This window comes from Nelusetta ayraudi, unplaced genomic scaffold, assembly GCF_046127955.1.
Source record: "Nelusetta ayraudi isolate G7.1 ecotype Tasmania unplaced genomic scaffold, CSIRO-AGI_Nayr_v1 ptg000063l, whole genome shotgun sequence".
Lineage (NCBI taxonomy): Eukaryota > Metazoa > Chordata > Actinopteri > Tetraodontiformes > Monacanthidae > Nelusetta > Nelusetta ayraudi.
Window position 1 is genome coordinate 4,899,521 of NW_027466113.1, and position 23,392 is coordinate 4,922,912.

At 47.5% G+C, this 23,392-nt stretch overlaps 1 protein-coding gene across 3 annotated transcripts; it reads right to left on the reverse strand.

Moving 5' to 3' along the window:
* Window positions 1–13,421: 13,421 nt before the first annotated feature.
* tars2 (threonyl-tRNA synthetase 2, mitochondrial) lies at window positions 13,422–21,860 on the reverse strand. Of its 3 annotated transcripts, none has more exons than XM_076041151.1 (18): window positions 21,679–21,860; window positions 20,859–21,034; window positions 20,669–20,783; window positions 20,304–20,425; window positions 20,116–20,224; window positions 19,899–19,963; window positions 19,740–19,818; window positions 19,010–19,156; window positions 18,298–18,396; window positions 17,189–17,358; window positions 16,657–16,819; window positions 16,002–16,139; window positions 15,655–15,732; window positions 14,875–14,975; window positions 14,217–14,318; window positions 14,061–14,133; window positions 13,800–13,914; window positions 13,422–13,670 (listed from the first exon to the last, which is right to left on the reverse strand). In XM_076041151.1, the coding sequence occupies exons 1-18, from the start codon at window positions 21,760–21,762 to the stop codon at window positions 13,528–13,530; spliced, it is 2,079 nt and encodes a 692-aa protein (XP_075897266.1). In that variant the 5' UTR covers window positions 21,763–21,860; the 3' UTR covers window positions 13,422–13,527. The 3 variants fall into 3 exon arrangements, with proteins under 3 accessions (XP_075897266.1, XP_075897268.1, XP_075897267.1); XM_076041153.1 differs by having other exon boundaries at window positions 20,752–20,783; window positions 21,679–21,859; XM_076041152.1 differs by lacking the exon at window positions 21,679–21,860 and adding an exon at window positions 21,571–21,636.
* Window positions 21,861–23,392: the final 1,532 nt, after the last annotated feature.

Genomic DNA, 23,392 nt, shown 5'->3' on the forward strand with positions numbered 1-23,392 from the left:
TTTTGAGGGGGTGTGACGGGGGTGCCCGGGGGTCCTTATTATAAACTGGTGTGACGCCTGGCAGCGGGGGTGGGGGGGCAAGGGAAGGGAAGGGAGGTGTGGTGGGGTGTGGTGGTGAGACTCACACTCTCTCTCTCTCTCTCTCTCTCTCTCTCTCTCTCTCTCTCCCTCTCTCTCTCTCTTCCTCTCTCTTTCTTTCACACCCATCAACCATACACTCTCTCAGACCCCCTCCCTCCCTCTATGCCTCACACACACATACACACGCACACATGAGCGACACTGTGGGCCCTGACTGAGCTATAACAACTCGCGGAGCCGCTTTCTTTAGTTGCACAATCCGACGTCAGAACGCTCCATTGTGCCGGGTCACACTGATCAGAAGCAATGATCTGCTGCCTGTCGGAAACGACTCTGAGCCGGCCAGCATCTGCAGCACGGACGGGGGCTCAAGTACAAAGGCTCGGCTATTGTTCCAGTGAAAACAATAATTGTTCCACTGCAAAGTGGAAAATTGACGTGGAAAGTGAAAAAAAAGGTGTGCTTAGGAAAACGTGACGGTTTTCCGGCCAAACTAGTAATATGTGAGCATGTTAAAGGCTCGTGTGTGAGTGATTTAGTGGCCCCTAATGGCGCAAAAGCACATTACAAACGTTGTTAATGTTCGTCCCTGTTTCCTGATGTCACACTGGGTCTCACATTGTTACATCTCACACCGGCTGTGACGTCAAAGGTGAAATCACAATAAAATGGTGCAGAGCCATGCGGCAGCATTCATTTAAAAGAAAAGAAAAGAAGTCTGGCATTCCAAATGCAAACACACCATTTATTCTTGCAACTCCATCCAACTAAGTACCCACTTAACTGACATACATGACTAAATACATCCTAATAAAACAGTGTGTATGTTGAATTATTGAACTGTATGGAGTGCGCTTTCTGATTGGTGTACGTTTTATTGTACTTCAGCGTGGTTCGACTGGACCGGAGTTGAGAATTAGCATTAGCTATTAAACTCTTCATACATCAAATCAGCAGCAAACTCGTATCATTGTTGTATCAAAAAAATAAAAAAAAAACAAATTTGTGGGTTTTTATTATTGCACCTCATGCCCACAAGACGGAGCCCTTCAGATTTCACAGACTGGTCCTTTAAGACGGCCGCACGCCGATTCCTGCCTCCCCTGAGCCGCTCGGAGCTGCCAGGGATGTGCAGACAGCGTGCTGCTGTGTGGGCCCCGCGCTCCCCTTGTTTGAGGTCTGAAGCAGATGTGAAAAAACGGCCCCGGTCCAACTTGTTTACATCATATTTAGTCGCTTGTAATCCGGTGAGCTCCCTGCTCAAACAGGACAGTGTTTGAAAGCGGAGCGCCGTCGGCCTAAACATGGCCCACTGGGGACTGTCTGAGGTGGGGAGATGTGGTAGTAGTGGGGGTGGTGGTGGGGGTGGAGAGGAAGAAAATAAAAGAAAAACACTTCTGGTACACGGAGCTTTTCTCGGTTTATCTCCAGCCGGAATGTTGACTGAGTTTTTCCATCTCGCTTTGATGTAGGAGGGTTTGAAAACAGGACGGCAAAAGCCAGAGTAAGTCTTGCACAATGTTAAAGTGTTTGTGTGAGCCGGGCGAGTTGAGGAAAGTCCCCTCGGACAGATGCGATGATTTAAGGCTGCTGGATTTAATGACATGCTTGAACAAAACCAGGGAAAACTGCAATGTTTAAGTTTGCTAACTTTGTCCCGAATGTGGTAAAATGACGGCCTTGTCTTCCCCCGCAGGCCGTGTTTGGCCACTGCGGCAGGTTATAATAAAGACAGGAAGCTATAAACTTTGCTGACATTTTTTTTTTATCCAATCTAATTAAAAAACGTCATTCCCCCGAGGAACGAGATAACGAGGAACGAACGTATTAAAGCAGCACTTAAAAGCAGTTTGATCAAATTTTAACAAAATTCTGCTGAGCTGAGGCTGAAGTCCAACCCATCAACACCTCGCGTGTCAGCGAGGCGCTGAGTTCAAGGCCAGTCGTGATCCTCTCGAGCCTCCCCATTAACATTTCTCACCCGGCTGCTTCTCCCAGAGGGGAGGCGAGGCGGTGGGAACGTGAGAGGGGTGGCAGGGTGCATTCTGGGTAATGGTCCAGTAAATATCAACACACCCAGACTCCCGAGATGTCTCGGGTCGCTGCTAGCTTCTCCCGGACAGGCATCCCGCACCGGCCAATGGGGGTGTGGATTAGCGGCTTCAAAAAGAGGTGTGACTGGGGAGGGGGGGGGGGGTCACCGGGGGATCTCCCCCCGTTACTGAGTTGGCTTAACATCTGATCCTCCGAAATTGCGCCGTTTTATGTCGGAGGCCAAGCGACGATGATGAGGGCGGATTCCAGAAGTTGCTGCTCATGCATGGATACACGTGCAGCTATTTATGGTGTGTATGTGTGTGTGTGTGTGTGTGTGTGTGTGTGTGCGTGTGTGTGTGTGTGTGTGTGTGAGAGAGAGAGAGAGAGAGAAAGAGAGAGAGAGAGAGATTTGGTATATCTCCGTGAGTCCAAGCAGCATGTCTATCAGCAACCACAATTAGCCGGAGGTCTCTGCCACGGTCACCGGCAGCTCCTCCGTGACCACGAACAGCCCTGTGCCCTCCCTCCCTCCCTCTCCTCCCTCTCCTCCCTCCCTCGTCTCCCTCACCCTCCACCCCCCCCCCTCCCCTCTTCTCCCTTTCCCAATCTCCTCTCTTGCCAGATTCCAGAAAAGCAATATCCAACCTGTTGTCCTGCCAGCACGCACCAGCGATCACACATCTCCGATCAAGGACCATCATAACACACAGATGTGTTTGTGTCTCTGTGTGCGTGTCTGTGTGCGTGAGTGAGTGTTTTTGGTATGTCTGTGTGTACCCGCCGATTGTGTTATTTGTCTCGGCTGGCTGATCTGAGTAATAGCGCTAGGGCAGATCAGAGCAGCGGAGCCCCCGTGGGATAAATCACTTGAAAAAACTTTCTGGTACACACATGCACCCCCCCCCCCCCTCCCGAGACATCAATGTGAAAAGTTGATAAGGGCCCTCCAGACCGGGTCAGAACCGCTGGAGGCTGGAGGAGACGGCGGCCAGACAGGGTGAATTAAACAGGTCAGGCCGGGGGGGCGGGGGGCGACCTGTCTGATGGTTATCCCCGGCTATTTTCAGAGCGCAGACCCCCCCGCCCCCCTCTTAATCCCTTCTCATCCTAAAATGTTCCAGTCATAATTAAAAATGAGACTGGGGGGAACTGGTCGCAGACGTCATGGAGCTCAGCTCCTTGGGTGATCCCCTGGGCTCCAATCCCACGGTCCCAAGGTCTCAGAAGCATCGCTAACCCCCCCCCCACCAAGGTCACTAACTTACCTGTCCCTCCGGACTCCTCTGAAATATGATTCCCCGAGCCGCACGGAGTTTAAGCATAAACAGGTTTTCTGAGGCGAGACACTCGCCCTGTTCCCTGCTTTCACACTCGTGCTCCTAACTTGCATAACCGACGAGTCTGTCTGCACAACGTGCTGCGGGATTTGGCACGAGTGCGTTCTGGCTCCTACACACACACACACACACACACACACACACACACACACACACACACACACATCTCTGTGGACACACATCTGTGGGTAAAGCTCAAGGCAGAACTCGCGTCCACACCTGTAAAATCAACGATCCAAACATCCGTGGTTGACCACTTTAAATCAGCAGTAATTGGCTGGGCACCCTGGAGAACACTGCTGCTGCCTTAACACTGGGAGGGAGCACAAGTTTATACGGATGTAAAGAATTCCATCTGCAGAGAGTCTGCTTTGAAAAATACCACACCTGACTGCAGCATGGATGACCCGTCTCTGACTGTTTGCTAGCACCTGCCTTCGTAAAGAACGCTCAGATTTGAAAGCTCGGCGATATTGAGGTTTGCCACAAGCTAAACGCACAGGGTTGCATTTTTTTTGGTTTTAATTTAATTTATTTTTAATTGAAGAGGACGATGCACGTTAATTGACATACTTATTCCTGTCAATGGGGCGGTGTTAGCCACAGGATAATTTTCAACCGCAGTCCTGATGTTAAAAATTAAAAATAAAAAATCACATAAAAAGGACACAAGGGTCATATTGTCTAAAAATAGGGACACAGGAGAGATAAAAGACAATAACACTGAAATAGTAGACAGTTAACAGATACATACATGACAACAAAAACCATGATGTCTGCATTTGTAAAGCGCAGCAGTACTAAAATAAGATAAAAGAAGGTTAGGCATATGTAAAGCGCTGCACTGCTCCATATGGGTTACAATCAGTTTAAAGTTGATTACAGGTGCTGTTGGACTTGAGACAATCTTTTAAAAGCCTTTTAAATCCAGTTTTGTTTTGTTGCTTTGTTTTTTACATTTGACTTAAAATTGAGATTGTGAAGCAGCGGACCGGTCGAATTTGGGACATAACTTGGATTAGGAAGAAAGGAAAGTTACACACACACAGGCTGCCGAGGGATTTCTCAGGAAGCGGCGAAGGACAGAGTGGGACTGACAGTCGGGGACACAAAGGGGATGAGAAGAAAGGCGGCGGGCGGCGATGGCGGGATGAAAGGGAATGTGGGAGAAGGAGGTAATGGCAGATTAGATGGGAACAGAGAGCATGTAAAGGAGCCTGAAAGGGAGAAAAACGCAGGAAGGGGGAGTGATTTGTCTTGCTCACATGGAGTCAATATTTGCCCCAGTCCACCAATCCCGTGCCACCGTGGCCATCAAAGCGGCGCTGTGCCCTGAAAAAAAGAAAAAGGGCGACAGAGAGCCGGAGAGGGGCAAAACAGCTGTGGCGATGACACTTTTGATTCCAAAGTGGCGGCGAAAGAAAAGAGAGACAATTTCCCACTTGAAGAGTTTCCACTCCAACTTTTCCTTTGGTGAATCAGCAGGAGGGGGAACGACGTCGTAGGAATCATGCGGAAGGGAAATACTGGGTGGGATTGGGGGTCCGGGGAGAAGGTGGAAGGAGGAGGAGGGTGAGGGGGGTGGGGGGGTGTTGGATGGAAGGAGGAGGGCCCTAATGAGGACTCCCAGTCGCGGCCGGCCGGCCAGACGAGCGAGCGCATGAGGGCCGGAGGGAGCGAGGTCGGCTCAGTTTGCCCTAATTGGCTGACAGAACTGCTGAAATATCCTTGTTCCAATTATTCGCACAAAGACCAATTGTTGGCCACTGAGCGAAGCCACTGGGCCACATTTGTACACACAGCACGACAACAAACAACAGGATTTATGTTTGTGTGAACAGGCACGTATGGTATGGCTTGGTATGGCGCGGCCGGGCCGGGGCGCAGGAGGCCGGCGGGCCACGAGAGACGGAGCGGAACCGCGCCGACGACCGGGTGACAATCAGCGCATGTTTACGGCTGATTGGTTGTAGGCTACTGCACGCCCGCTGATGAGGAATTTCTCCCCTCGTCCTGCGCAGTCATGGTGACGCGCGGCGACAAACAGAAGCGGCAGTCAGTCCTCGCGACGACCCGCCGATATTTATGGGTGGCTGCCACGCTTGCGTTCGAGGCGCTCACGTGGAGTTTTTCCTCTCCTACGCCGCAGACTGCGGAGCAAACAGGAGAAGCTGGGAAGTGAGGCTCCAAAACACGATGCCAAAACAAGTAACGCAACACACAAAAAACAAAAACGCCGCCCGGGCCCGTTGTTGCGCACGCCTGACTGGTAGTAGCTCGCCCTTCGCTGGTGGACGGCAATAAAAGCGCTCATGTTTGGGTTTTGTTTCCTCAGAAACGTTGCCAACTGTTCCCACTGGCACCAGTTTCACCCAGTTTACATGGCAACACTGGCACTGCACTGTCAACTCTGAAACCGCGCTGTTAACTTTGGCTTTTCCATGCCAAATGCTCCAAATGCAGGTGTTATTTCACTGAACAAAAAAAAAAAAAGTAAATATATCTATATATATATATAATATATAGTAAATAATCTCTCTCTATGTATTTTATCGTATACAAATTTGATCAGCTGACTTGATTCAAACCGATTCCAAGAAATTTCAGTCAGAACTCAAAAATGAAGCATGAAACAGTATCTTGGGGTTTTTCATTCAAAGACACGTCACGAACAGTCGCGCAGCACAGGAGGAAAAGTCATTTCAAGTCGTCCGGCTAAATCCTCTTTGGACCAATAATGTGTGTACAAATTTACTGGCAGTGCAGCCGGTTGTTGAGACTAGACTGAGGAGGACTGACTGGCTGCTTTGTTTTACCTTGAAAAACTCAGTTTGGCTTTTCCTGTGTTGCCTGGAAGGTGCTTTACACCACAAACAAACAAACAGCCTTTTCCAAAGACAACCAGCGGCGTAAAGACTCCACTTCCGCTCTCCGTTGGAATAATAATGAACATATTTATTAATCAATCACAGCTGCCACTTTGTTGCTTTTCAAACACCCCGGATTTGTTCGCTGCATTGAGCGAGAGCAGAAACAACTGTTGTGCGACGAGGCCTGGACTTCTGCACAACAGAGACGCAAGACTGGATCATAATGGGTGGTTGGAGGGAGAGGAGAGAGAGGCCCCCATCAGCCCGCCCGATACTGTGCCCGATTTCTGCATATTCCCACACAAATTTGCATTTAATCAAATCTCAAAGCGACAAATGGAAGTGAAAGGTAAATCTGAGGGGTCGCAGGGCCCCTCTGGGTTTATGAGGCCCCGCGGCTGCGCACAGACACGCTTGAATTCTTCAACAATCCCCAGCAGGAACCCAAGTTGGGGTCCGAAATGAACAAAACGGGAAAATTAATCTGAAGCGACATTTAAAAAAAACAACAACTGCGTCTTACTTTGTGAGTGCAAACGGAAAGTGCATCATTAAACATAACATTACACAAACATAAGATACACTTTGGGAGAGGGTGGATCTTATTTTTCTTTTAATATTCATAACAAATACAAGCACATTCACTGCTGTGCTGTGTGTCGGCATTGCAGTGTTCTCTACTTGCAATAACATGCTCATCCAACAATATAGCGGAAGTTGTTTGCAAATTATTTATGCTAAACCAAAACCACTCTCAGCTACACGGTACGAAGGTGCACAAAACAATAAATATTTTTTCACCATTCATCACTGTGCCCTGCCGGGACCTGGCCCCGCCCTCTCCTCCTCCTCCTCCTCCTCCTCCTCCAGCCTTATATGGAGCGGCCAGGTTTCAGTTACGCTGCCCTCCTCCAAAGAGTCCTGAAAACAGGCTGAGGTCAGAGTCGGAGTCAGGAGGTCAGCTCCAGCTTTCCCCACTCCCCAGGCCTGCACTTGATTCTGCACACTCAGCAGACCGAGTTCCCTTAAAGGGACAGTTCAACTCTGTCTGAGGCAAAGTCGCCTATTGCCACAATCCCTGAAGTCCTATGTGTAGGTACATGCCCTTGATTTATCAGTGGCTGTTGGGTTGAGATGGAGGTAATGGTGGTGTATAAATAATGTGATCATTAGACAAAGTTGTTTTCAAGGCAAATGCTACGGTGGCCGACATGGGCCAAACACAATGCAACGGCCTAATGCAAACAAAAAAACATATACTTAGTTATCAAATGTGCTGCAAACAGAGAAGCAAGTCAGAAGCAAATAAACGCTGCATAAACGCTGCAGTCACTACAACGGAAGAGCTCCAAACCTGCAGGGGGCGCTCTTAGAGGAACGGCTCAATGGAGAGACACACAGGTAGGCCGAGGACGGCTGACTGGAAAGTTTCTAGCAGAAACTGGCGCAAAACACCCAAATAAAAGTCACACTGGCAGGCTGAGGCGCACCCTCCCGCTGTTGTTCGAAACACTGTCAGTCATCCGTCCTCGCCAACTAACTGCAGCTGTTTTCGCCAACTAAGACTAAGACACATTAGGCAGTTGTGTTGTGTTTGGCCCTTGTCAGCCACCGTAAAATGCACGGCTGGAACTACAGTTGCAGTGCAGACATTCTGCACTAACCGAGACCCAGAGTCTTTTTTTATTTGAGGCAAAAAGCCAAGTCAGTGACTAATGACACTGTCTGTGGCGAGTGTGGCCTGTCAGTGGTCTCCCCACTGGCTTTTTGGATTGTGTATTTGATGAGTCTCGCAGGAGGGGGATGTGTACCCCCCACGTCTCAGCCCCCACACCCAGATCTCAACAACAACAACCACTGATATATAAAGGGAACGTACGCTCTCATATGACCGCAGGCATTATGGTAATAGGCAAACACTTTAACGTTGAACTGTGAGGATTACACACATGCGCGGTTGCTCGTGCGCGGCTGCGTTTTAGAACAAAAACAGATTTAGGTTGAGTAACTGCATCGACGAAATAGGGAGTAATTACTCGACGCAACGAACAGACGCTGACTTGTATTGGAAGGTAAACATTATATCTAATAACTTCTGTTCGCCAAACAATTCCCTCCGTATGTGATGGATGAGGACTTCGCCAACTACTCCAAGTGAAAACACGGCTGCGATTCCGCTCTCTTTCAAACGGTGTTTACAAACTCTTTGGTCTCCTTCCTTGGCAGGCTGCTGCCCTCAGGTTTCTCCTCCACATGCCAGATGCCTCTTTGCAGCCAACCATTACTTGGATCTGCCTCGGTTCTTCCAGCAACCAAAAAGTTTTTTTTTTTTTTTTTTTAAATAAACAAACAAACCAAGAAGCCGAACGAGGTATCAAGGGTACGTGGGGTTCCTCCGCGCAGGTCGGCCAAATTCAAAACCGATGTTGCCTCCGGCTCCTTCGCTCCGCCTCGTAAAGAAAACCTTGACAGTCAGCTGCCGTGGCTGGCCAGCGACCAACTGCAAATATTTGTGAGTTTAACAAAGAGGTTTGGTTCAGCTTACTGAAGCGGGCCGAGAGTCAACACGACCTCTGACCTTCCCTTGAACCCATAAACTCCTCCCCTCCTGAGAAGTGATTCAACAGGTTGGCTAGAACAATAAACCTGGCGTGGCCCTTTTTCACACTGGTGGTGGTGGCGGAGGGCCTCTGGTCTCTGGAGGTATCTGAGGGTCTGATGGGAGCAGGATCCCTAAAAGCAGGTCAACTCCACTTGGAGAACAGCACACGTACTTTGAGAGTCAAGCAGGAGTTGGCGCGTCTGTATCCGCCGCCGCCGCCGCCACTGTGAGCCCATGAAGGCATCTGACACTGACTCACATCAGACCAAAGAGTCAAACGCTCTTCCAAATCAAAGTGCGCGCCGTCGGATTAGGAGCGGAGACGGCGTGGCGGACGGAGAGAGCGGCCAGATCGCATCAGGAGAAACATTCCCGAAAAGCTCTCGGTGTGAAGGGAACGTTGGGATGGAACTGAGCTGGGTTACTGGACCCAGAACAGTGAGTGGGGGGAGGGGAAGGGGTTGCTGGGGAGGAAATAAGAACCCAGTCTGTCAGGCCAGGCAGGCAGTGTGGGTGGGCCGGGACTTTTTTTCGGGGGGGAGTCTGGAGTGGAAAGCTCTCTGACAAGATCCTTTTTTTTTCTCATTTGCAATTCAAAAGAAAGAAATGTTCTCCCTCCGCTCTGATCGTTGCCCACAATCGAGTCATGTGAGTGAGTCGCGAGTCGTGAGCCGTCTGCACTGTGCTGCACTTTTACGGCTCTGTGCTGCTGCTGCTGCTGCTGCTGCTGCTGCTGCTGTTGTCCACCTATTTGCATGACAAACGTTTACCACCGGGCCCACCTGTGGGACAGTGTAAACAGTCCAGAGCATTTTTAGCCAACCCCCCCCCCCACGCCCGCCTGCCCCCATTTAAACATAATGGACTTGCTGAACACAAAGGCTGAGACACGTGGCGAGAGATGACGCAGCTCCAGTATTTAAAGGGCACAGGAGGCGAGGGCGTTAGAGCAACCCAATCAGTGTGTGTGTGTGTGTGTGTGTGTGTGTGTACAGGGTCAGTTGTGGCTCCTGCTGTGTCCCTGTCACTCTTCTAGACCTCCTGTTTTTGTTTTCAGTGGCTTCACTTTCTAAGGCATGTGGCCACATTTCTGTGTTGTGCTTCGTCTCATGCATGCCCCCCTCCCCCCCTACCCACACACACACACACACACAAAGAGGGGCTATTTATACCAGGATGGAAGGGGAAGGCGGCCGGGCCTCCCTTGCTGCCTCTATTTTAGGTGGCTGAGCCGTCAGTCAGGCTGACAGCTCCTGAGTGATACCAGCAGAACAATACAGCGCCGCCTGTTTATCTTCCTCCGGCCCGCCAGTCGGGCTCGCCCCTCCCGTAACCCTCACCCCACCCCGCCTGGGTCACCCTGCCACCCTCCAGGAAAACCCGGACCTCCAGAAGAACTGTAAACTTCAAAATCTTTCACCTCAATACAACTGAAACGTTTCCGTACAGGAAAAGCTTTTTCACTGAAGATGAATGGGAAAGGGCTCATAGTTCATGAAAAGGAGACACAGCTACTGTCAATGAAGGTGGGGGAAAAAAGAAAATCAGTTTTGATTTTTCAGATTGATTCTTTGAATAACACTTGGAAGATCATTGGATGTGTTTTCTCTCCATCACAGTGCATCATCTCCCAGTCAGCAGTGAAGCCGAAACATGTTTGTCTCCATAGAAAGGCCTTCACCCCTTCAGTGTCACACAGGTCTGTTAAAAAAAATACCACAGCTGCAACATCTACGCCCGTTACTTCCTGTAATTCTTCCTCGTGTTTGACTTCCAAGGGCGTCTTGATGCTGCAGTTTGCTTTTGCTGCTTTGTCGCAGCTACAAGGAAGCCGATGGGCGACGGAAGTCAGAGTCATCCTAAAGCAAGCCGTGGGCTGGATAGGCAGCGATTTGAGAGCAATCCAGCCGACCATGCCAGATCAACTGCGTTACCGCCTTACGAAATCTGCACTTCCGCAAAGAAATCACAAACATCCTGAGTCCCGGGCTTCCAAATTCCTTGATTTAATGATACAAATTAAAGCTGCGGGGCATTGTTCTCTAATTCCTGCCCATAATTTGCAGCCTTAATTGGCTGCGACCAAAATAAAAACAAACCCACCAACATACATGTGACATCGCCATAATTCATCCACTTTATACCGGGGGAGACGAGACCACAGAGCAAATAAAGAAACTTTTGGTGAGACCGTTTCCCACGAGGACCTCTCGCTCTCTGCTCGGCTCCACTGCTGCTGCAGGACCGACTGGGTCTCTCAAAGACCTCCTTCACTGCCCGACTATATACATCCCACTGCAGCTTTAGTTCTCTTTGGAAAAAAACAACACAAGAAAGTGATTTCCTATGAACTCTGCGTGACTCCACCGGTTGAATGAAGGATTGCTTTGTGTGTGTGTGTGTGTGTGTGTGTGCATGCAAAGAAAAGATAGCGGCAGCAGCAGCAACAGAAGGAGGGGGGGTGAGGCAGAGAGGTGCCTGAGCTGTTATCTCTTAAGATGTGAGTGTTTACTGGAAGTAATGGTCTGTGTCATCACTACGCAACTACTGTGCGATGCAGGCTGGCGGGCAGCTGTCACGCCCGAGCCACATCTTCTGCATGAGCACAAAGCCCACGGCAAGAACGCGGGGCGGCGAAGAAGAGCAAGTATCAAGACAAATCTGGCCTTTGATATCAAGGATGAATGGGCGCGTTGAAGGATGAGTAGTGATGACTTGAAGGCCAATTTTCCCCGGCTCCATTTTTAGAAAATGACCGCAATGCTCTGGAGTTGGATAAATGTTGCTTTGCGAAAGGGCCACGTGGCATGTGTAGCACTCAAAAAGTGGTTGTCAAAGTTGCATGGATACGTAATTGGAAAAGAAAAAAAAAGCAATAAAGACCTCAGTGAAGTCATGTTCCACCTCTTTGTGCCGGACCAAAACTGAACCCTTTGCTTCAAGTCACTGGGTTTTGTCACATGAAGCTTAAAAAAAACAAACTGTCATGTTTCTGGTAAAACTGTAGGCATTAAAATGAAGGTGCACATAAATCCAGCCTTTAAGGGAGATGCGTTATAACTGTCATGGATATAATGCATTATAATGTCAAGGACTGTCAACATTGGTCATGTAATTTTTATCTACCATCATAAATCTTCGCACTTAAACATGAACTAAAATATACCAAATAGTCTTAAAAAATCAAATATTTTTCTTAAAGGTTAAATTTACTGACGTTCGCTAAAAATGGCTGCATGTAGGCAAACTCAGTGGGGAATTTAGCTAGCTGGTCTGACAGAGGAGCCAAGATGACGAACCCCAACCTCAAACTAATTTTATCATGCTGTTAAAAAAATACATTTAAACACCACCAAGACTTGCATGCTAAAATGTTAGCAGCTAATATTGTATATACACTCAAACCTGAGCGGATTAACATAAAACAGATTTTATTTTTTATTTTTTTTAAACAAACTCAAACTGGAACTGTTAGCATCTGGATTTTTTTTTATGTTGGGTGTTTGAAGTATTAACGCTTACACATTCTTCAAAGAAGAAGTTGGAGTGATAAGGATATTTAAAGGATGTTGTCCATTAGTTTTTAATGGAAGTTATCCAATATCTTTGTTATTGTAGTCACAAAAAGAAAAGAATAAACATGAAAGACCAGTTGCTAATCAATGGAAAAGCCTTAAGGAGCCAGTGTGGTACTTCCGGCTTTATTCCAGCAGCAGGTGTGTTGCACCGTGAACCCGCAGCAGCTCGGCTCAGCCTTTCGGTTACGTGAGATTCTCCCTCTCAGAGTTACTGCCTGTCATGCAGCAGGTTTGTGGTATTTCCTCTCCCGCTGCCGCTGCTCTTCGGAGCATTAACACGCGATCTAACATCTGTGGGTTCAGAGCTCAGGACACCGTAGGATCTGTTTGCCCGACACATCTTAGGTGACCTGTGTCTGCCGTCCAGACTCCATCGTGACCTCGGCCGACCTTTCTTCTGGCCCACTAAACAATGTTGGGAAGACCGGGTGCAGGAGGCAGTCCGGCGGAAGTGGTCGCCTTTGTCGAGTCGAGTCAGTTTATCATGGGTGAGCCGACGCCTCCTCTGCCCTTTGTGTCCCTGTTGTGACTGATGTCTTTTCCGTCCGGCTGCCCCCCCCTCCCCGCTGCTTCAATTAAAAAAGAAAGTCTCCCCATCCCCTTGGCCTTTACCTTGACTCGGCTGTTTCTACTAAACACACGTGAAAACACACAGCCCTGACTCGACTGCTCCCTCTCCTATTTTAGTCAAATCCCCCTCGGCGTCGTCCCTTTTAAAGCATCGCCTCATTTTCTGTTCTGAAATCATGACACAGACTTACGACAAGCAGGATGTCTGCATGCCGGCTGGGTTTAGGAAACAAATGTCCCAACTGTAATTGAACGTCGAGCTTTGATGTCAAACCCGAAATAATAACCTTTGGATAACTTTAACAACCTTAAACATAAAACAAGCTTGACGAAAGGTCATTACAAAAAAAGACAACCTTTTATTATCTCCAACACGCTCAACCACAGATGTTTTGATAGCACGAGGAATTATTGAATACATCAGAGGCCCATGAGTCACAGGATAGTTTCCATCAGAACTCCTCCAGGTTGCTCCTAGAGTCCCGGAGCTGCGTGAGGGATGTCAGCACCTCCTCCGTGGGCCTCCTGCCCAGCTGTTTACCCCCTCTGCTCCTCACATTCACTGTCCCACTCTCGCTCTCCTTATCCCCCACCACTGCACAGGAACAACAGCAGAGAAAATAACACACACTTCGGTTACAATCAGACGGCCAAACGTGGATAAATGAAAGAGCTGTTCAAGATAATGAGAGGCCGGAGTCGGTGCGGCACTATCCATCCTTACCAAATATGTAGTTGTACTGGGCCAGCTGAGCCGAGCGAATCTTTTTGTTTAAGGTTGTTCCTGGATCGTCATTCAAATCAACCATGAAGCCGGCCTCGTGGAACTGCCGCACCACCTTAATGAGAGGGGCGAGAGCGCTTTTCTGTTGAAGATCGTATCAGCGCTGAGCTGCTTACATCCAGGATTAGAGCAATAGAGACAGAAAAAAAGAAAGGGCAGAAACAAAGCAGACTTTCCGTTGATGTACAATTCCAGACTGACCTGTTTGCCGTATGACTCACTGTCGCCCCCCACAGGAATGACCATGACCTGAGCTGGGGACAGCCACAAAGGCCTGCGTGGGGAGAGATGGAGATGGAGATGATCACCTGAGCTGCTCCTTCATCGGCCGCATGTCAAGAATTTTTGCCCTCTCACCATTTGCCTCCAAAGTTTTCCGCCAGGATTGCGATCATTCTCTCCAGCGATCCCAGCACCGCCCGGTGGATCATCACTGGCCTGTGCAGTTGGCCGTCACGGCTGAGGTGAGAAGAAAAATGGAGGTTATCGACGAATCCATCATCGCGTTGAAGGCGAAAGCTGCTGCGCGTCATCACTGAGGGCGCTGTGCATTTCTGCACATTCCTTACGACTGAAAAAAACCCAAAACGATTAATAACGACAGACTCTGGATTATTTTAGCAAGCTCTCAACTTGACCGAAGTAAAAAAAAAAAATAAAAAATTCACATCACAAATTGATGTGAACTGAGGGATTCTAATCTTACAGTACGTTGCTAAACAGTCACCTTCAAAAGCTTTGATTAAAAACAAAGTAGAAAAGGGGGAAACTGGGAACCACTGCAAAACTCAAACACAATCGCAATCTTTCACGATCAAATTCTTGATGAAAACCAACTTGGAACTTCTGCCATATAGCTTCCGCAATCATCACATCACATTATGCAAAGTAAGCAGGGAGATCTATGAAACAGACAAGAACATGCTTGCAAAAGTGCAAGCGCGCAGATTTAAATCGCAGCAGATGTGGAAATGTTTCTCGGGTTCGAGGGCCAAACCCGAGATCCCAGACCTACCCGGCGTACTGAAGGTCGAAGCGGATTGGTAGCTGGAAATCCAGCTGGATCGTGGCACACTGGTGCTGCCGGCCAAGGGCGTCTTTGATCTGGATGTCGATCTGTCATGGAACACGTAGGGGGAGCGATGAGCACGATGAGCATCGCGGCGAAATAAATCTGCTCCAGCCAACGTCTGCAGACGAGAGTCTGGAGTGGGTGCAGACTCAGTGGGGGACGATGCGGATGGACGCAGTCCGTCAATGGGCTGTCAGGCGGAGCTCAAGGAGCACAAGCATCCTCGCTCGCTGGATGTCCTGAGGAATATTTCCACCCGGAACCCACGGGAAGAGGGAGGGGGGGGTTGTCTGGGCGCGTCGCACTTATTTCATCTGCCTTCAGTCTGTGTTACCAAGCGAGCTCAAGATTTACATTAAAGGTCCAGTGTGTAAAATTTTGCTTGAATTAGGATTTTCACATTGGAAAATCTCAACATACTGCCCATAAATACATTAATAAAAGTGCATACTGGCAGTACAATAAAAGTCATTTGGTTGTCCAACCCTTACAATGGTTCTCATATACACAGGAATATACATAGAGCAAATTCCAAACGCGCTGTCAGGCAGGGTTCCTATACCTTCAAAATGTTGCGCAATAGACCTTTAAGGTCACAATTTATTGTTTTATAACAAGAAAAAAAACAACAGAATGCAAGACGTATACATTACACAAAAAACATCCTTATGATTCAATTCCACAATGCTGCTGCTTTCACAGCGTGTCGCTCCCTGAACTGACCTTTGGTCCATAGAAGGCTCCGTCTCCTGGGTTCACTTCCCAACGTTCACCAAAGTGCTGCAGACTGTTTTCCAATTGCTGCCCACAGACACAGAGCACAGTTTAGTTGCATGATGTCATGATGAAGTCATATAAGGGTGTTTAAAAAAAAATCTTGTGGTGCTTCTTTGGAAAGCATACTTGTCACTTGGGTGATTTCAGAGAACTACACCCCACAATGTCATCATGCCGGATTATTTACTCTCTCTCTGGCTATGGTTCATTTTGTCCTGCTTACATTCACTGCCCAGGCCTTTTCAATGCATTGTTCTTCAAGTACCTCCGAGGTGATGAAGCGTCTTGTTTACCTTCTCGGCGTGGTCCCACTGCTCCGGCTCCCCCAGGCACGGCGTCGGGCGTGTGGACAGAAGGCAGTGGAAGGAAAAGCCAAACACCTGATACACTCGTCTTACAAAGTCCAAACAGGCCACGATCTCTTCCTCCAGCTGCAGAGAGAGAGAGGGAGAAAGAAAGGGGAAGAGAGAGAGAGAGAGGGACTGAGCACAATTCTGACACGAGGTGTAAACAAAAGGATTAGGATGTAAGAGAAACCATTGGCAAAAGTATATCTGAAACTTTCCCAACCTTAAAGTGAGAGTAAGAGTGAGATCAAGAGAGTAATGATCAGAATGTGAGCTTGATCTGAGAGTTAACAGGAAGTCTGTCAAAGGCCTGGAGGAGCTCAGTTCCAGGCTGCTGTGTCAGGGCTCAGCAGAGATGCACCACAGATGAAGGCAGAGTGTCTGTGCAGGACAAAGGCCTTCATTCATGCTGGTTCCAGGCCTCCTGGAATGTCTCAGGAGTTATTTGTACAGGCCATCTAATCACCGACATGTGGCTCAACGTGGACCCCGCACACCCTTGTCTGTGACACGTGGAAGCATCTCCGCAGAGACGACTGTGTTGTGGCGCAGGAGCGGAACGTTCTGTGTGCATTGTTCAACGAGAGCTTCGTAGTCGTACCTGCTCGGGTGCACAGAAGATGTGAGCGTCGTCCTGGCAGAACCTGCGCACGCGGGTGAGCCCTCCGAGCGCGCCCGACAGCTCGTTCCGGTGCAGGGCCCCGAAGTCGGCCCAGCGCAGGGGGAGTTCCCTCCACGAGCGGAGCCGCTGCTCGAACATGAGACTAAACACCGGAGAGGAAGAGTGAGAACCTGCTCGGTCTGAGAAGAAGGGCTGGAGCCAGAGACGGGGGACTCCAGTCACAAATTGGAGGACTTGACACTTGCTTGACTAACACTGATAAAAGACTTGACCTTCATGACTTGAGACTTGAGACAGATGACTCGAAAAGGACTTGACCTTTCACAAAAATTAAAAATTTGCAATTTTGTTGCAACTTTCTTTTTAGCTTACGTTAGAAAATGTTTTATTTTGAAAGTTAAAACTTAACGTGGCTAGAAAGCTAAGTAAGGAATGTCTTCTCAATAAAATGCAAGGGAGGTGTGTGTGTGTGTGTGTGTGTGTGTGTGTGTGTGTGTGTGTGTGTGTGTACCAGTGCGCCGGGCAGTTCATTGGCTTGAGGGCGTAAGTCTGGGAGCCCTCTGACGTCACTGTGAACATGTTCTCGCTGTAGTGCTCCCAGTGGCCTGAGCGCTCCCATAATGCAGTGCTGTACAGGGTCGGGGTCACGACCTCGGTGAAGCCTCGCCTTCGATATTCACCCTACAAGTGGAGAAGAGGCGCGTGTGTGAGTGATCTTGAGTGACATGGTGAATTTGACACACTGACAAAACAGCGCGTGCTAATATCTGCAGGAAGATCGAGACTTCTATCACTGATGCAGTGTGTACGAGACGCATGATATTAATGTCACATATTGAACTAATTAATGACTGTTTCCTAGTTTTCATCCAAGAGCAATTTCTGGCTGATTACTGTAATAATGTTCCAGCGCTGCAGCCCCCACCCACCCACCCACCCACCCAGGGCGCCGGTGGCCTTGTATCTGCACAGGATTTAGTTTTGTTGACCTTTTTTCCTCTCTTTTTTTTAATTCCGGGAGATAAAATCTGTGACGGCCAAACTAAATACAGACTGTTGTTTTTTGAAAGTAATACCAGTGATTGTTGGCGGCGGTAGAGCAACAATATCTATCTTGTCTGAATTATTCAAATCGGTGCACAGGCTCACATTAGAGGGGTGGGGGTGGGGTGGGGGCATTGAAAGGTTCAGTCAGTGTTTAACTGTTATAAACTAGACTCATAAAAAAGCACCGTCTATCGTAGTGGTAATCAGAGAAGTGCTGCTGCAAGTTTACCAGCATGTGGAAAGGAACGACAATAGAGTGCATTGACTGTACAAAGAAAACTGTGCAAGTTAGGGATGCAAATTATAGATTAATTACATAGCATATTATGACCATCACAGTATCTACAAGTGAAATGTTATAATGATAACACTGCTATAATGATATTAATTACCTGTGTAAAAAAAATTCAATTAATTGCGACTAATTTAATTTAATCAATTCAATTCTTGATCGACAATTAATCGATAATCGATTAATTGTTAACATCCCCAGTGCGAGTCAAGTGACTGATATTTACGCAACATAAAAACAAGATAGAAATGTGCTGATGGTCCAAAGAGACGGTTGCTCACCTTGATGAAGTCGGTGAGGGTGTTGTAGATGTGGGCTCCTTTAGGCAGGAAGAAGCAACTGCCAGGACTCACATCATTGAAGAAGAACAGCTCCTGGTCCTGTACAAAGATACGCACACAGTACATTAATGCATGAACCATGACTCCCTGTTTGCTGAATAACAGGGTTTTCCTGGTACATAGGTAGATGTGGAACTAATTTTCTACAAAATATTTTGATCGGGACAATCTTTTTAAGTTGAACACTTTAAAGTGAGAGCGTCACTGAAATATTTTACGCTATAAAATATCTTCATTTCTTTTGTCATTTTTCTGTTGCGCTGAATTTTTCTAATCACTCACATTTATCTCCACTGACCAACCGCTGTCATGCGGATACTCTTGGAAGGAAGCAGGTTTTTTTTTGCTGTGACCCAGTTACACATTTTGGCTTGGCTGCCACCGACGGGCAACACTGACTGAGTCTCAACTTCAGCTGTGATTTTGGATGCCAAGCTCCAGCTCGAAACGGCCACGGAGACAAAGGGGTTAGAATTCCCTCCCTCCCTGCAGAAGTGACCGGCTGCAGAACACGACTGCTTTGAATGGACTTGGTGGACGTTCGGTGCGGGGCGGGCCCAACGCCGCTCATTTTTAGGCAGTGACGGCCTGCGAGTTGGCAGCTGTGGGCAAATAACACGAATAACACAAATCCTCCGCAACTTGCGCTCACCGTTCCAATGCGCCTGTGGTCCCTCCTCCTCGCCTCCGCCTGTTCACTCTCCCACTCCTGCTTGTCCTTCTCGCCTGGGAAGGCCACGCCGAGGAGGCGAGTCAAGCCGGAGGACTGCGTCTCATTGGACAAGGTCATGGATGACAGCTGGGACGGGAGAGGGAGGGAGGGATGGAGAGAGAGGGGAAGAAAAAAATTGAACGACTGAGCGGTGGAAAAAGAGGGAGGGAGCGTGAGGGCCATCCAGAAGAGGAAGGCTGACAGCACATCTGATGGACGCCAGTGTGTTTGTAAGGACCAGGAACAGGAAACAGGCCTCTGACAAACACAACATCCTGCTGCTGCTGATATTTCCAGCCAGGCTGCAGTGGAATCCCACTCTGCCCGGTGACAAGGGCAGCAGGGGGACTCCTCCCTCTTCCTGGGTCAATAAAGATGGGAAAAATTCCATTCGCCCAGCAGGCGTCCCGCGGGACAAACGCTGCCAAACGTCGACCCAATTAAAACACATTTTGAGAGATTCTTTCATTATTCAAAGTAAAACAATAGGCAGGATGATTAGACGCTCTTTTCAGCGTGAGGTGTCTGGTCCAACCACGCCTGGCTTGACAGGCGGATGCAGATTTATTTGTTATCGTACCCAACTAGTGTTAAAGAAAACTTGCCAGCAGTTGCGCAATGAACATTTAAAAAATAATAAAAAACAAAACAAGAAGCATTAAATCCATACCTGAAGCATGGAGAACACCTTGAGGAGGCCAGTGTGTGGGAGGAGAGGGCCGCTGCAGACTGCTATGGTGTCCCCGCATCTGAGAAATGCAGTAACACACAGTTGCAAGTTGACATCAAATCCAGTGCTTGTGTTTGTGTCTGAGGAACTGATACGTGCCTGTATGCTGTGATGGTGGGGCCATTCATCTGCTCTTCAATAAGCTGCAGTCTCAACTTGTTGTCCTGGAAAAGACAAAACAAAGTAAAGACCATTAGGGCTGTCAAACTATTCCTGCAACGTCACGTGATGTCGTTTATTAATCTAAGGCTGTCCTAAATCCAAACTGAAGACTGTGTGTCTGCAAAGAATAACAGTGGGTGGTGGTGTGTCCGACCTGAAAGAGCTCTTGGACTTGTTGTGAGTTCAGCTCGGCTCTGGTTAGAGGAAGTTTGAGGGATGCGGCCTGTTTGCATTTCTTCTCTACATCACTCAGGCACAACGTGCTGCAGGAGGAATTTATTTGAGACATAGACAAAAACACACCGGACGTCTTTACATATTACACACAAACGTCCATCTCACTTGTCGTCCAGCAGGTGGTCGCAGTAGAGTCCAAGTTCTGAAGCTCCTTCTCTGTAGACGTCTGCACCAAATTCTGTCTCCAACACTGCACCCAGGACACAAGCACCTGTACTCCATGCTGCCTGGAAAACAGTGAAGGGTACAGGGAAGACCTGGTTTAGAGTCTCAAGTCATTTAGGATTACAATGTCCAAATTCTGAACGGCACGACACGGTTCATCATTTGTTCCGTTAGACCAAAAGGTCAATGTTTGTTCATGTACGTAATGCTTTACAACACATCTAAAAAATAAAAATAAACAAAAAACCTAAATGTCTTGCACACCAAAAAGAAACAGAAAACAAAACAAAACTGTGGGTGATTACCTGTCTTCCCTCAACTGTGTCAAAGCCCAAAAACTTCAGTTCACAGTCTCCCTCTAGAGGTCGTCCAAGCTCCCACAACTCACCATTCACTCTGCAGACCAACGCTCCCTTTGCACTGCGAAAACAAAAGCCCCTGACTATTGTATCTGACAAAACAACAATAAAAGCTGAAGCCATGTGATGCATTTACCGGAGGCTCTGGGAAACAAAGAGAGGAGTGGTGACACCAGCTGTGCCCTTTACGGTCCTCCCATCATCCAGTCGGATACTGAGGGGCAACTCTTGACCTTCAAGGCGCCTGTGACTGCTTTGTTTTTCCCTCAGGGACTCAAATATCCGCAGCCTCTCAGATAAGGCTGGAAACACCTGCAGAAGGACAAAATAGATGCCATCAGATCAAAATATTTAAAAAACAAAAAAAACAAAAAACAAAAACTCAATACATTTCAAAGTCAGCAGCTACAAAACACACTCACACACACCCCAGACATTCAGACAATAGTTCTGCCGTAAAAATAAAAAATTAGACAGCTAATTCATGACGAACAAACAATGATGAAAAAAAAAAACAAAAAACAAAAACAAAACTTCTATAGAATGCTTCCAAAGCTACTGGGAGACTATATTCCATTCTACAAGTATAGCCCAAGTTGTTCATTTGGAGATATTTATAGATACAAGAATTGTGGCGACCTATTTAAGGCATATGACCAGGAAGTTAAGGATGAAGAGAGATGGAGGTTATGGTTGGGTTCAATGTCACTACTAACAGCACACAGCATGACAAACTAATATGTAAAATAAAAACAAATGGAAAATTAATCCCACTAGAATTGTCCTCCTTATTTATACACAAGACAAAACAAACAAACAAAAAAAAACTGTCCTCTCTTCCATCTGACCTCCGACACCAGCACCAACAGTGTTTGCAGGGCTGACAGCAGACTTGACATACACTAGCTAGCGTTAGCCGCACTATGCTGTGCCGCGGTACGAACAAGCTCGCGCACCTTGCTGTATTTCCTGCGCGCGTGGAGCGTCGCGCGACACAGCTGCCCGCGCGAGACCAGCCGAAGCAAGTGGGTCAGCGCCATCACGCCACCACCGCACGCACATAGCACGCATACGCCCAAACACCACGCACTACTGTCATCCCTCTCTGCGAGCCGCCATAACACCGGAAGTGCAGGATTGGACATCGGCGATGACGTCACGGCGCTGCAAGGCAAGGAGCGTGCGCGCCTGCCCGGCGAGCTCCCGCTTCAGTGCGCGTACACGTGAAGTGACTACACAAAAATGCCGAGAAACCTTCAACAGTCCAAGAACTATTAATGCCAGACACATTCAGGGGGAAATGTTTGAAACACAGGAAGGGAAACATGAGGAATGTAAACGAAACTGTTTACATCGTTGAAACTGACGACTGTTGAAACATGTTGAACTTTGATAGACTGGTCGCTCTCTCTCTCTCTCTCTCTCTCACTCACACTCACACTCACACTCTCTCTCACACTCTCTCTCTCACACACACACACACACACACACACACACACACACACACACACAATTGCGGGGGGGCGGGGGGGGCAGGAAACACTTTCAAATTAAAGGTTTACGTTTTTTAAGAGCCAACCAATATGACCACACTTTATTAGCAGTTTATTGTCCGAGATATAATTATTTTATATTTGCCAAGAAACCGGGTAAATATAACTTAAACGGTTTTCCTCCTCCAAAAAATACAAAAAAACCTCTCAGTTCTAAATTATGATTGATAAATCCCGAACATCAGGAATCCGTAATACTTGGCCAGACGCTCAGAAATATCGATATATGTAAGCTAGCAGCCATAATATGAGTTAATTATGGACTCTGAAATGCCACTAGCGCTGCTGGTACACTGCGCACCTGAGCGAAAGTGGCTTCGAGACTTAGTTCAGTTCCACTGAACTGCCACTTGGGGGCGCTGCTATACTTAAAGAAACGGGTACAACTCAAATCTATCGACGTCAAATGAAAGGTCCTAAAGAATAGTGGGCTTTTTGTTCCCAAAAATGTAAAACAATTGATTCTAAAATTAATTTAATTTAGAATACCTAAAGCCTAGATCATTTTACTGCTGTCAAAAAAATTCATAAACATGCTAAAAGTTTGATCATTTGGCGGCCTTCATAAATTCAAACTAAGATATTGTTTCTGTATTTGCTATTGGTTTAATATCATTATATCATACACTAAAAGAGTAGTATAAGTGTAGTCCATTTACCAACTTTTTTTTGTAAATTAATAATAATTAAATTAGTTTTCAGTGGTAACTGTATTGTATTTTTTACCATTAAAAATGCAAATGTAAGGTGTATCTGGAAGAAAACAAAATGTGAAAATAAAAAAGGAAGAAATATTTCACAAAACGGTGAAAGCACTGATAGAATGAATGTGGGGACTTTGTGGGAAGTGCTGGCCATCAAAAACAATGTCAGTGCATTTATTTATTGTCACCAGTGAAGCTGCTGTGATGGCAAAATGTAGTGTATAGAGCTTAAATTATCCAGTGGGTCGCAAACTGTTGTTTGTCCATGTGACCGTGTCACCACAGGCAGCGGCTATAAGAGAAGTATGTGGTCTCTGCTGGGATAAAAGAGGTGGAAACAAAAAACAAAAAAAGAAAACATCTCCCGTGTTGAATGATGATAGAACACTGTGTTCACAGTAAGACGGTGCAAA

Coding starts and splice junctions, on each gene's coding strand:
- tars2 (XM_076041151.1), bottom strand. CDS start 21,762: ATGGCGCTGACCCACTTGCTTCGGCTGGTCTCGCGCGGGCAGCTGTGT. Junction 20,225..20,303: donor GACCACCTGCTGGACGACAA/GTGAGATGGACG, acceptor TTCCTCCTGCAG/CACGTTGTGCCTGAGTGATG. Junction 14,976..15,654: donor GAGCCTTCTATGGACCAAAG/GTCAGTTCAGGG, acceptor GTTCCATGACAG/ATCGACATCCAGATCAAAGA.